General features: G+C 38.7%; 1 protein-coding gene across 1 annotated transcript in view; it reads right to left on the bottom strand.

Moving 5' to 3' along the window:
• frmpd4 (FERM and PDZ domain containing 4) overlaps window positions 1-15110 on the bottom strand; it is a 44195-nt gene that overhangs the window by 5427 nt on the left and 23658 nt on the right. Inside the window, 14 exon segments of the mRNA XM_056754595.1 lie at window positions 447-1162; window positions 1164-1395; window positions 2371-2497; window positions 4457-4639; window positions 5083-5172; window positions 5398-5524; window positions 5632-5768; window positions 7346-7465; window positions 7683-7814; window positions 8447-8554; window positions 8710-8814; window positions 9202-9247; window positions 10060-10162; window positions 10292-10452. Coding sequence (XP_056610573.1) covers window positions 447-1162; window positions 1164-1395; window positions 2371-2497; window positions 4457-4639; window positions 5083-5172; window positions 5398-5524; window positions 5632-5768; window positions 7346-7465; window positions 7683-7814; window positions 8447-8554; window positions 8710-8814; window positions 9202-9247; window positions 10060-10162; window positions 10292-10452 — 2387 coding nt within the window.

The raw sequence follows: 15110 nt of genomic DNA, 5'->3' as shown, positions 1-15110 counted from the left end.
TTATTTGTACAAAACGTTGACGACTATGAAATGAAACAAAGAAATAACATAAATAATGAAATCAATGAGTGAACAATCACCAAAAATACACAAATGCACTTGAGTTCTGCCGCTTTCCATGAACGGAGTACAAAAACTTCAGGAAGTGGTTAACTTTAGAAAACATTGACCATCAATCGCTTGACTATGTAAAGAAAATGGAACACGAAAATCTGTTTGGTTTCTCATGATCATTTTGAACGCTTCAAAAAGTAACTCGACACAACTCTGTACGCCATTCATGAAAAGCGCCATTTACATAATGAATCAAACAAATGCACGCACAAAAAAAAAAAAACACAAGACGAATGAGACCTGCACTGAACAAAATGGAACAACAAAAGGAGAAAAGAAGGTCTGGATGATCCTGCGGTGTCAACGAATAAACGTTACGATAGTGTAAGAACCTGAAGTATTGTCCGATTGTGGGCGTGACTGATCTTCAGAGGCGGCGAGAGCCTCCAGCGCCTGCAGCGTGGACACCACAGCATCATTGAACACTTGCTGGGTTCCTCCCGACACCTGCGTTGGCACAGAGTCGATCAGCGACACGGGGATGTCGTTCGTCGCCGTCCGTCGTCCACGAGAGCCCTGGTGGTCGTCCTCATCGGAGCTGTCCCTGAACCCTGGCGGTGGGGCGGCGATCGCCAAGTTCAGAGTCTGCAAAAGATCGTCGTTCTCCTCCTCGCCGTCGCCCTCCGGTGGCGGCGGGAGCGACGTGAGGTCGATGATGTCATCGCTGGACTCCGAAAGAGACAGGAGGGAGTTGGCTTTCTCACCCATCATCATCATCATCAGGTCCTCCTCGCAGCTGATGTCATCATCATCCTCGGCGTCGTCGATGGTCTCCGCATAGCAGATGTCACGCAGCAGCGGCTCCTCGATGCCCTCTGTCATGCCGAAGATTTTTGCGTCGCCGTAGACCATGTTTGTGCCGTACTGAAAGCCGTCGACCTCCATGGAAGCATCCAGGGGCCTGTAGTCCCTCTGCTGAGCGTACAGGTATCTGTGCTCCTCGAGAACCTCCGGGATGTCCTCCATCAGTCTCTGGTATCCCAGGTTCTGAGGGTTGACGATGTCCAGCGGAGGATCCCCGAATATGAAGGACACCTTGGCGCTCTGGGGGAGTCTTGGGGTTTGCTCTTGGGACGCTGAAGTACTGTTGAGAGCAAGCGTGACCTCGGTTCGGTCTGTCGTCTCCGTGCGCGCGATGCTGTGACTGGGTTTCCGTGGGGATGACATCACACTCCTGTCGGCCACACGTGATGTACTCCGGGTGCGGCTCCTGGCATGCAGCGCAGGGGCTGTAGTTCCAGTCGATCGTCTGGTAGTTTTGCTTGGCCCTGGAGTCATGTCCTGAAACAAAAAGGGAGCAGGCGTGTTCATAGAAAAACACAAAGTACAGTATGGCATGTTTGGTTCAAATTAAACAAACTCTGGTGTGACTGCGCAGTTATTGCAATAGGGATGTGGCGGTGATGACACCGGGGCTAGATGGGGGTTTTGGTCGAAGATGTGGCCGTGTGCATGACGCATTTTAGCGACAATTCGGGAACGGCAACTGCTTAATGGTGGGATAAATCTCTTTCTTAATAAAAACACACAAAACTACAGAAAAAGTACAATGACATTATATTAAACACAAACCTTAAAAAACGAATAACCACTGCACACACTACGTAATAAATAATTGTTTTATAACTAATATAAAAAACTTAACCTCAGATAGGTTGCCTTTAACAAAAAGTATAATCAAGACGCATATCAAACAAAAAATAAATAAGAAACGAATATAAAAACCTTTACGAAAATAAGTTGCTTGTATTAACAAAACGAGAAATCATGGCCCACACTGTGCAAAAAAAAAAACTAAAAAAGGTAATACGAAAGAAAAACGTTTGATAAATAAATTTATAAGAAACAAATAAGAAAGGAATAGCTGAAACAAAAGATGTTTGAAGGGACGGTAATGGCAAAGCACTGGCTTTTTAAAATTAGAATAAAGAGAATATTAAAATGTAATTAAATTAAATAATTACGTAATTTAATTTAAAACGTTGAAAACCGAAGTTCTTTGACCTAAAAGCCACGTCATCGTCTCGTCAGTCAGCACTTCTCTCTCCTCACATGATGAATGAAATCTTACTCCTGCTGCTGATCTTTGGTTGGGTTAGGACACGTGTTATGCTCTTAAGTTCGATATCTTGAAGTTCACTGTTATGATGCTTGTGTGAACGCTAAGCAAACCAGGATTCAAATGTATTTTTGACCTTTTTGGTCCAGACCGGTAAATGTGAACACACCCCAAGTGTGATGTGAGAGGAGTCGCACCTGCGGTGTTGCTGTTGTTGGCCATGTTAAAGATGGATCTGCGTGAATCCACCAGCAGTCTGTAATATCCAGCAGTCAAACACGCCAGATTCATCGCATCACTGCACTCCATTATCAGTGTGATGGGCTGAAGACACACAAAAACTCATTCTGTTACTCTGCACGTGAAAGTTGTTTTATAACAGCTTGAAAAATAACCTTCAACACAATAACATCACATTTATAGTCGATACACACAAGAACAAAATAATATAGTACACTTCGGTATTTACTATAGCAAACTTCTTACATGCGTTTTTACAACTTACCATGAAATATATTAACTCTTTCCCCGCAATTGACGAGTTATATCGTCATTTGAAAAAAAAACAACGGTTCCCCGCCAAAGACGAGTTATTACGGCAATCAGTGTTTGTACTGTTGTACAGCAGGTGGCGCTGTTATACATCCTCTGGAAAAAGTACAGAATCTCTGAACCTAGAACGTACATGTTTTATCTATTTTTAATGATTGTTTTGAGTGTAATCTGAGTGGAGTCTTTTTTAATTATCTGTTTAATAAAAAGCTGTTTAATCAAAGTGATGCATTTTTGAAGAAACCTGCTTACATCTAAGGGGTAATAAAAAAAGAAACATGAAGATAGACGCATAAAGTTTATTTCGTTTGAAAGCAGAGCACTAGCATTGGGAAACACTACATGTGCGTTGTGTCAACACCACAGATGGAAGACCGGTGGGTTGTGGAGTGACTCATTACCATTAAAAGAGACGTGCACTAAAACATGTAGCTGTGAGCATAGGTTCTCAAGCGAAATATGTTACAGACATTTCATAAAGACTCATGCCAACATGTGGAAAATGTTCACTGATGAGCTCTATGAATTATACTTAGTATTAATCAATTTACTTTAATACTCTAGTAGTTTTTTTTACTTTTGATAAGCTGTAGTAAACACTGCAGTATAGATCGGTTTTTGTTTGGCCAATGTCTAATAACATAACTATTTATATTTAATTTAATATACGTTAATATTAATTTATTGTATAATAATTGTATTACATAAACGAATTGTAGAATTGGTCCTGTAGATCGGTCACATTTAAAGAAACCGTATGCTACATCGACATCTTGCGGTTGAGCTTGGTATTGAAGTCTAAATTCAAAATATTGGACAGACAAGTTTAGCCAAGTATCGCTTCTTCTCAGTTTCTTTTCCTTGTTATAAGATATAATCTACAGGCACTCTATTGTTTGTGAAAGTTTTTAGTGCGTTTTGAAGGAGTTGGTTAAATGATTCAATAACTCAGTGGAAAATGAAACTATTGGCCGTCTTACTTTTGCATTTAAAGTAAACCTAATATAATTACAGTAAAAGAACTACTAAAAGTTATAGACACTAGTCTTTTGAGTCTTACCATTGTAAATATTTAAGTATAGTACACTATTTGCTACAATTTATCCAATTTCTACAGTCAATACAACAAAATATTCTAGTGCAAAGTATAAAACAGTTTTATATAGTAAATACAAAATGTTTCATCTAAATCTGTGTTTTTTTTATAGATTTTAATTATGAACATGGCACAGTATCATGATACTAAGTGGTATACGGCAGCTGGTATAGTATCGTAAGACATGTTTATGGTACCGTGACAACACTATAATATACCATAAAATACTACAACGTTCTACAGTATCCCATAAGAAAACTAGACTGTACTACATTTTTTAATGTGGGTATTTAAAGGCAGCAATAACAATATTTATAAACAATCTGAATCTTTAATCAGAAATAATCCTTTTGTCAAGCATTTTAAGTCAAATGTGAGTTGGCAAGCACAATAGCAACCAGCACAGGTGTGTGTCTATCATCCAGTCAGATTTGAAGTCAGAGCTGTTTTATTATGTATGAAACGCAATAAAAATGGTTCCAATTCATGAATGGATGATGTAACATGAAATTTGTATTATAATGAGCATCAGATGACGAGATGAGATGATGTTATGGGTCTACAGTCATGTGCAGTGAGTTGTGTAGACTGTAAATCTGTTGTATTCACCTCGAATGGATTACATAAAAACTCACTTTGACATCTAAGACGTGAAGCTCCACCCGCACGTTTCTCTCATCCTCCGTGTACATCTCGATTCTGTTCACATGGCTGAAGTCGGCTAGCAGGGCCACCAAATTGGTTTTGGTGTTAATCACATGACTAATGCCGTATCTGGGGCCGACCAACAGCGTCACCTCCGTGTGTTTCTCTCCCTGCTGTAGATTGAAAAAAACATTCAAATGTGTGTGTTTAAAGATCACTGTACCTGAAGCTAGCGGTTCTGTTTGTCCTTTCTTATTTCTATGTAAAACACCTTAGAAAAGAACAGTTCACCCACAAAACTCTGTCATCATTTCCTCACACTCTTGTCATTTCATTCCCGAATGACTTATTCTGCAGAACACAAAAGAAGATATTTTGAAGAAAGCTGGTACAACACTGGCATGCATTGACTTCTATTGTACGGACACAAAACTAATGCAAGAGAAATGGTCCAGTTAACACGTTCTTCAAAATATCTTTTGTTTCATGCTTAAATGATGACAGAATTTTCATTTTTGGGGAACTCTCACTTTAAATGAGGCTTGTGTTCCACACACATTAAAGCAAACAATAGTACAGGAGATGATTGACAGCTTAATGAAGTGTGGACACTTACGACTAGTATTGATTTGAAGACTCGTCCTCCGTACAGTCGGAGTTCGCTCAGATATTTCAGGTAATGGACTTTGGCTTGTAACGCCGTCAGCTTCAACAGAACACAAAGCACACGAGAGCATTAGAGAACACAAAGTGTCAATCACACAAACAGACGTTCTGTCCTAACTGAACCGCGACAACCAACACAATAATTCACCAATAAAACATGACGTTCTTCAGCATCATTCTGAGACGCAACACACTGCAGTTAACACTTCTTCACTGAAACACAAATGTTTTACACGCTGATGTGTCTCCAGCGGTGGTTTCTCACCTTCTTCCCAGGAGGCACCAGGTTCTGGTTTGTCTTGAGAATGTGTGTGAGGGCTTTTTTGATGTTCTTCTCTTTCATGCTGGACAGAACCGCCGGCGGCAGAAACTGGGCCAGACCCCACTCCTTTCTATTATCACAAACACACACAATGTGTTCAGTTCTTCTCACAGCTCAGATCATCATCAGAAGAAAGAAAGACAACACGTCAGGAACATGTTTATAGTGCACACTCACTCGATGTATTTCAGAGAGACTTTCTGTGTCTGTTTGGTGCTGAGGGTGAGGATGTACATCTGAAGAGCGGCCAGACGAAGAGCCGTGTCGTATTTGAGCTCAGAGCCGTAACGTTCCTGCACCACGTCCTTACAGCTCTGCACACGTGAGTATGAACAAAACCACTATTATTTACAGCCGTCATGAGCTTTTTCTTCTTAAACATTGTGATTATTTCAAGAAGGAGAATGCAGTATAAGGTTATGTAGTAATACTGGATGTTTATAATCATTTATGGACTCCAACACTTAAAAGCATTTACATTTCCACGGGGCTGTGGAATGCTTACATTTACATTTACATTTACGCATTTGGCAGATGCTTTTATCCAAAGCGACACACATTGCATTTACCTATACATTTATACATGGGTATGTGCAATCCCCTGGGATCGATGCCACATCTTGCGTTGTTAACGCAACACTCTTACCACAGAGCTACAGGAAAGCACTTGCTTGATTCTGATTGGCTGACGAAGGTTCTACGGTTGTGCATTATTTTCAGTAACACGCACACCTATGAAGTAGTTCCAGATCCGTCGACCGAATTACAGTTTGATATCACTACGCCATGTTTAACTGTTAAAACGGACTTATACTGTAGCTACAGTCCACCACAAACAACATTGAAGACGATTTAAATTTCCAGAAATAACTTTTAATATTTATGGAAAGTGAGAAAATTTCGACAATTGGGGCGAAAGATGTACTTGACGTCCAGAAGATGTAAAACAAGAAAGCGAAAATCAAAGGCAGCCAGCATTAGCAAACATCATAAAACGATCAATGAAGAACAACTAGACAAGATTGAAGGTGAAAAACACCAAAAAAACACCAAACAGTCAACATCTGGGGCAGTCAATGTGTTCAACGAGTGTCAAAAAATACATCTTCTGAAGAGGTAGAAAGAGAGGGAGGCAAACGCTTTAAACACCACCTGTGAGCGTCTATAAAACTGCAGCTGACACTAGATGAATAAATAAACATCGATTATTAAAACCCTTTATCGCACGGCTGGCTGTGGATTATCCCTCACATAATGCATTGTACTAGGGTTGTCAACGTTAACGCATTTCATGTTTTTCAGATTGACACATTCAAATATTTGTATATATATATTTTAAGTTAACGCAGCATCTGTTTATTTGGTCATCCTTTGTCTAGCGTTACATTATGGAGACACCTCTTAAAGGGGCGGCGTTCTTAAACCTGCTGCAGTGACTCCTGTCATTAATGTTAATCAAAGAACAAAAGAAAAAAGAAGTATATTTTGGATTTAGCATTAAAGACTGTAAAGTGTTGGAGAACTTGATTCAATTTCTGTATATTTCCTACATGTTAGACATGAGAGCTCTCAGTTGTACTTCAATGGTAAATGGCTATAATAAATGTTAAAATTAATAACAAATCATCTGTTTAACGGAGACATCAGTTGTAGTACTAATACCAGAATTTTGAGTTATAAAACGATGTTGTTAAAGAAATGTGCTATTAATCGTGATCATTATTTTTAATCGATTGACAGCACTACATTATACTAAATTATATATTAAATTAAGGCTTTATGTAAAGTGTTAACCTTTAGATATTCCCCATGAATATTTGTACATGATTTTTAAAATGTAAACACGTGTGTATGATGGACAGATTGAATGTTAATGATTCTCTTGTCTGACCTGCACATAGAGGTAATCGAAGGCAACGGCGTCTCTCCTGAGAAGATCCACTGGATCTTTGGGAAGAAAACTGATGCGGAAAAAGCATTTCATCTTATGTGACCCCGGCCTCAGCGTCACCTTAACACACAAACACCACAAAATCATCACAAAACTAAACATCCAAACACACAGAGGCCTGAGAAATATCACCATGATGTCTTGTGTTTGTTATATTCATGAAACGCTCATTTCACACCAGTTTGATGATTACTTTAAAGGTTACCATTCTCTGTCACCACATTTAATTCAGACCGCAAACTTCCACGTCACACAAATACAAATTCAGACATCAGACCTGTGTGAGCATCTCCTGCTCGTGTAGAAGCATCAGTTTTGTGGGACATCCCTCCATCTTGTGTTCCAGCATCAGAGAGAAATGCTCAATGCTTTTGATTGAGAGTTTCTCCTGTAACGTCAGGATCACATCCTGAAAATCACAAGACCGTCTCCTGTTACTCATGTCAACGTGTGTGTCCAGGGGCATCTTTACCATTTTGGGGGTCCTAAGCAAAATCAAGACCTGAGGCCCCCCACACATTATTGTTTGAACAGCTCAGCAGTATTGAGTACATGGAATTAATGAAACATATACATGCAAATAAAAACTGGATGTATTTTACCTTGAACCACATAACAGCACAAAATTCTCTACAGTGTGTTATAAGAATAAACCTTCTTGGTTTTGGGATGAAAAAAAGTCCTTTGTTTTATTCAGAATAATACAGAACGCTTTTAGCTACAGTATAAGAAAGATTCTTCTATTCATAGCATTGTTTTGCTATATTTGTAAAATTAGTTTTGGATTTATTTTCTTTTGCTTTCTTTCGTTTTTGAGCACGGCTTTGATACGAACGCTTCATTGTGAATATCTGAGTGTCTAAATCAAGCGTCAAATGATTCTACCGTTTGTAGACACTATGGGGCTCCCAAGCTTGTGGGGCTCTACACATTTGCGTGGTGGTTAGGCAGAAGATTATGAACACCTTAAAACGTTTTCCAGCGATTCTTGACATGATGCTAACGTGTTTGAGCGATACTGTTACTGACAAATAAAAATACCTTGATCGACGTGTTGCAGTCAAACTTGAATGATTTTGTTTGTCCGTTCTCCAGATACACCTTCAACACGTTTGGCATGAAGAGTAGAGAATTATCTTTCACAGTTTCCTGCAAATTAAAAAAAAAAGAAACCACACACGATGCATTTATTTTGTTGTTCTTTGTCTGCATCATTTACATTACTTTAGCCACAATTTAAAGGCACAAATGAAGAATCATAATGAGTGTTTTTGGTCATATTTCATTGGACGTTTGTCTCTTACAGGTACTTGTCCGTTAATGATGACCTCCTCAGCGAATCGGACCTTCACCGGATTGGACTTCAGCTTGGCTTTTTTAGCTGCACTGATGAAGGCAGATTTGGGCGACTGTGAAGGAACAAAAGAAGAAAAATGACAGAAATATGAAACACTTTTGTCTTCTGCCTTAAGACAATACAGACACAAACAAAGTTTTTCCAGTGTTAGGGTTCAATGAATGTGAGGAAGGTGAGGAAGAAGCAGAACGTACAAGAAGAAACTGCTCACTAGACATATATAAATATAAACAGCTGTATATACTGTAAACGCACAATTCTGTACAGTAGATCTTCCAATTGTATACATTATTAGTATTAGTATTTTCTGTTTTCTTTTACATAGTGCCACTTATTTTTTACTTTTTGTTCTCATGTCACGTGTTTTATTTACCAAGAGCTCGGCCAATAAAGCAAAATCTGATTGTGATTCTAAAAAGAAGAAAGATGAATGACTCACAGGGTACGGCTGCACCACCGTCAGTATGATGGACTCCTTACAACTTCTGTAGCAAAAATAAGACAACAAGAAATCAGAAACCTCTTGAGGCTCTTGAATTATGTTTCTATTATGACTCCGTTTTACTTTTCTTTCTTTTGAGGTTTCAATGTAGATCTTGAAATCTCCATAAATTTATAACAGAAAATGAAGAAATTACAAATAAAATTAAATGATTCCTTCTTTGATTTGCAATATGCCAAAATCAAATGTGCATGGGTTTGTAAACCTGTACGTGAGTCTTTCTCTTCAGTGAAAAACAAAAGAAGATATTTTGAGAAATGTCTCAGTGGTAGGGCTGGGCGATATATATCGCGATTCACGCTCATTTTAGATGTCTAAATCGATTCTGAATCTGATTCAATGTTTTCTGCACAGCTTTTCTGTGACCTACGGCTGTTTGATCAGTAGGAAGTACTGCTAGATCTAAAATCACTACGACATTGAGTCGCTTACTACGTGCATTTAAAAAAGCAACACTCGTCTATCATCAATTCTATAATTCAACTTTATTATCATGAAAATACCTGAAAAGGTTTGAAGAACAGCAATAGAATATGTTTCCTGGAACTAATTGTTCTTCTTCTGTTTACCATATTAAGAGTTTCTGCGCAGGAGCGCCCTCTGGCTGTCGGATGTGGCGGCATTTGACCGCAATTAATTGATAAACTGAGAGCATAAGAATCATACGATATATCGCCCAGCCCTACTCAGTGGTAGGTGTAATACAACTGTTCGGGACAATAGGAGCACCGGGACACTCAGCAGTGAGCACCGAGTGAATCACGCACTAACTAGATGTCATGTGGAGTGACATACCTCACGAGGTCAATGACTCTTTCTCTGGGAGCCGAGGTGACCGCCTCATCGTTTATCATCACGATTTCATCTCCCGGGATCAGCCTCCCTTCTGATGGACCGCCTGCAGTTCACACACAAACCACACAAGTGCGACTGACGTCAAACATTCTGAAAACTTTAGACTGCTAGTGTACTTCAGTAAATTATCTTTAGGCATGCAGACGTTATATACAGGCGTGTAGCGAGATACCTGGAGTGACCGAGCGGACCACCACTGGCTTCTCACTGCCCGCCACGAAGCCGAAGCCGAGCACCGGGTCCCGTCTCATCTCTACCTTCCGTGGTGCAGGAGGAACAAACCTCTCCACATCAACACGCACCTCCTCCAGAGAGCTCGACTGTGACAGGTGACTGACACAAACAAAACACAGAGACCATCATATTAGTCAAACACATCTCAATCCCTACAGTATATACAGACAGAATGTTCTTACACATCTCAGATGATTAACACATCCACAGTAATGTGAACAGAAGCGTATGATCGACATCCAACCCCTCGACTCCACATGAACACGAACGGCCATATTTTCCCCATCTAAGCACATGATTTAAAGCACACAGCGCAGGTGCACTCTGGGCGTGTCCCAATACACTTTTGCTAGTTTAACGACGGGAAAACTGTAGGCATGGCTGGTCTAAACGGGTCGTCCCGATTCTCTTAAAGGAGTAGTTACTTTTAAAATAAATGTTCACGATCATTTACTCGACCCCATGCCATCCAAGATGTTTATGTTTAGAAACATATTGAAAACATTCCAGGATTTTTCTCCATATAGTAACTTCAATGGACTCCAAACAGTTGAAGGTCAAAATGACAGTTTCAGTTCAGCTTCAAAGGACTTTAAACCACACCAGATGATGAATGAAGGTCTTATCTAGAGAAACCATCACTCATTTCTAAAATATATTAAAATGTATATGCTTTATAAACACAAATACCTTTTTCTGTTCTGTGATGCTCTTTGTTGGCTTCACAAAATACATAATTAAGTTGAAAAGGTCACGCTTGACGTAGGCGGAAGTACCGAGTCAGTGTTTACTAGTTGAACGTGCAAGTTTTCAACGTAATTACGTATTACGTGAAGTCATGAACGCGCATCGCAGAACAGAGCAAGGCCAGCATTTGTGTTTATAAAGCATAAAAATGTTAATTTTTTTAGAAATGAGCGATGGTTTGGACGCTTCTCCAGAGAGGCTCATGCATGAGCAGACCATCTACAGGACAAGATCGATTTTTATGTTTGTGTGCTGCTGCGCTTCCTTCTGTTGAATAAGTGTAAGCATGTTGTGGACCCGCCCAGAGGCACAGCACACTTTAAATAACAAAAGTTGTTTTTAGACTTTAGAGCAGTGTTTGAGTTGTGGCGCAATCTATTTTCAGTTCCTCAAAAAAGAACCGCGCCACCAATGCGCCTGAAAACACCTCTTTTATTACACCAGCACGCCCATGGGCGAACAAATGAGTGCAAAACCATTTGCTATTTAAACAATGCAGCACAGGATGGGGAAATGAGAAATGCGTCAGGCTGAGACTAGCAAAATGACTTGCGCTGCGCCTTGCGCATATAGGACCAGAAGACTGCGGCTGTCAGAGTCTCACGGTTACTGTGAACTGTAATTTTGGAGGTGAACAAAAGCCTCTGTAGTACAAAAGAGTCAAAAGACAAAGTAGATTCTGAAGAGCCGGTTATACACTGTAATCACTCAATCCATCCACAACACTTGGCGTGTGACATCACCAAACGCCACAGTTTCATAATTTCCTACACTGCGTGTTTGTGACTTTTCATTTCTTTTTATTATTTCACCATTGTAATCTGACGTTTACAGTTTGTTTCAAAGAAATATCTTTATGATTTTGATCTGTATGCATGCATTTAACTGAACCGAGAATCGCATGGAATCGAGAGCTTGAGAATCGAAATCGAATCAGAACATCTGAATCCATAACCAGCCCTAATGGTGTCTGAAATGGAATCTGGCAGATGGGAACCAATAGAACACAAATAAATCCCACTGGAATCCCAAAAAGGAATTCTGCAATGGTTTTAATGGAAAACGTTAATAGTTCATAATGGTATTTTAATGGAAACCAATAGAATTTATGTGATGGTTCTGTTTTATTATAAAAATGCCTTTAATGTTTATCTTTGGTTTAAAAATGCTTTAGCATTATAAAAGATGTTTAGTGACCTCGAAATAACGTATTTTATAGAAATGTAAAGCTGTTTATGTAGATCTATTTGATGGCACTGCTGAAAAAAACGTCACCGAAATTCCAATGGTTGCCATTAGAATATCATTACAACCCAAAAGCTTTTCCCATTCAAATAAGGCATGCACCTATATGTACATTTTGGCCGATAATTTATAATTCTTGAACACTGGAAGACGATAAGCGATATATTGGCTGATAAACACCATCTAAATAGTAATATAACATTTTCTGGGCATGGGCGATAAGTAATCGTGAATCCCTAATTAAAACTATTACATTATTCCTTTTTGTAGAGTGTTATGAACATTATTAACATCCCACCAATAGAATCCATCACATAGCACTAGACACTATTATAGTTTCCACCAATACAAATCCACTTAAAACCATTATAACTTCTTTAATGGTTCGTATTGTTTTATCATCAGGAACGCTAAAGACAAACTCCACTTTCAAAATAAACACACCATTTTACATACATGATGTGCATTCTTTGTGTCTCACTTTGCAGCAATAGTGCCTGTCCTGTTTTAACACAAATACACCAAAAAATCAATGACATTTCTCAGCATGTCTATCATCACATGAACACTAGCACCAGATTATATTATATTATATATAACACCATCATATTTACGGCATGTTTACTGTAACCAAATCTTTACTGAACTCAGGTTTACATGCAAATCAGCTGTATGGTGGGATGAATGACGTTTTATTGAGAGCATCACACTGTCTTTTACACATGGTCTCCAAATCAAATCGTGTAACGTTTCACTAATGTAATGTGCACTAGTTGAACAGATATTTCCTTACATCTGTGAAGCTGTTTGATAATTAAAGCCGCCGGCTGAAGGAGGCGGAGCTTCGCGCCCTCATCCTCGACACATGTTCCTGTTCACGGCGAAGGGCTACAATTAATCTTTCAAACCACAGCAAGACAATCACTAGCGCTCATGTGCACACTACACACAACACAACTGAGACTACACACATCTCTATAAAGGCCTTTAGTTCACCAAGAGGTTTTTAGAACTAGTTCAAAACTTCATTTATTACTTTTGACTTTAGAGAAAGAAGGAGAGAGAGAGAGAGAGACAGAGAGAGAAGGAGCGAGGGATAGAGAGAGAGAGAGAGAGAGAGAGAGAAGGAGAGAGAGAGAGACAGAGAGAGAAGGAGCGAGGGATAGAGAGAGAGAGAGAGAGAGAGAGAGAAGGAGAGAGAAAGAGAGAGAGAGAGACAGAGAGAGAAGGAGCGAGGGATAGAGAGAGAGAGAGAGAGAGAGAGAGAGAAGGAGAGAGAGAAGGAGAGAGAGACAGAGAGAGAGAAAGAATAAAAACATGAATGGGATAAGTGCCATGACTCAGAGGTTGACATATGGGATGCAGGAAACACATCGTCCTGTCTTTACCCATGAGCAACTGCTAAACATGGCCTGATTCCAAACACACACACACACACACACTTGTTATCAACTGATAACTTTTGACTTCAAAGATTCTCACCGAGATCATACAGTGTCCAAATCATCAACAACAGGGTTATTATCATAATCTCAAATTATAAAAATCTGAAGAATAAAATACTGTTATATACTTTAGAATTTACTATAATAATTTATATAAAATACAGAAGCTTTGAATTACACTTAACATAAATACTCACAATATTGTGAGTCAATCGAATGTGCTGTTGTTACCGCTGTCCGTGACATTCACATCAGATATTCATTCAATGTTAATAAGTATAAAACTACAAATCACACAAACAAACCTCAGTTCAAATCAATGCACCTCTCAACACTGCAACATTTAATAACATGTGTCATATGACAAAACAACATCATGTTCTTTTAAAATGTCTCTTATTCTTCATATAAGCAAAGCATTGTTGAAGTCTTTAGATCAACACATAGCAGGTGGCACAATGATGGGAAAGTGCATCATTTAACAAAATTAACCTGTATGTTTCTATGAATAAGATAATCATGTGCACTTTTCATAAATCAAAAACTATTTTTATACAGTTTATATTAATACAATTAAGAATGTCTGAATGCAACAACACAATTAAGTCTAGTGCTGCGTCCCAATTCGCATACTATCTGTCCTAAACAGTATTTGAAAAAAGAATCAGTATGTCCCAAATCATAGTATGTTGAAAATAGTATTCCAAAGATTCCCGGATGGACGACTACTTCCGGTTCAAAGTGCAGAACGATGAACACGCTAACGGCTAATATTACCCACAACTCACCGCGAGTAGGCGGAGCTTAATTCGTCACTAAATGAATAAATATAACCATAGCGTTAACATTACATATGAAACAATTAATGAATAAATACAATGGAAATAAGTGCTGTACACTAAAATGTATATGCTTTTCCATAACTATACAGTACATACTTTTAGTGCATAGTAGAAGTAGGCGAATGGGGACACAGCATCTCTCTTTAATTGAAACCAAAATCAAGAGAGACATGATGTCACACTAAATGTTTTTGTTGTTAAGTTTAAAATGTATGAAGCAATGGATACAATGTTCAAAACAACTGGCAAAACTATTAAAATGTCTTTGTTTTAAGTATGTAACATGTTCAATGTGATGAAGTCTGGTAACACTGGTTTTTAGGGCTGTCAAACGATTAATCATGATAACTCGCATCCAAAATAAAAGTTTTTGTTTACATAATATTTGTCTGTGTACTGTTCATAGTAATTTTGTATTTTAAAGCATATTCAAATACATGCATATAGAAAAAGAAAAATAGTCAAATGAACAAACTTT

This window comes from Triplophysa dalaica, chromosome 8 (assembly GCF_015846415.1).
Source record: "Triplophysa dalaica isolate WHDGS20190420 chromosome 8, ASM1584641v1, whole genome shotgun sequence".
Lineage (NCBI taxonomy): Eukaryota > Metazoa > Chordata > Actinopteri > Cypriniformes > Nemacheilidae > Triplophysa > Triplophysa dalaica.
The sequence above is the reverse complement of the archived record's forward strand: the minus strand, read 5'-3'. Positions and strand labels throughout refer to the sequence as shown.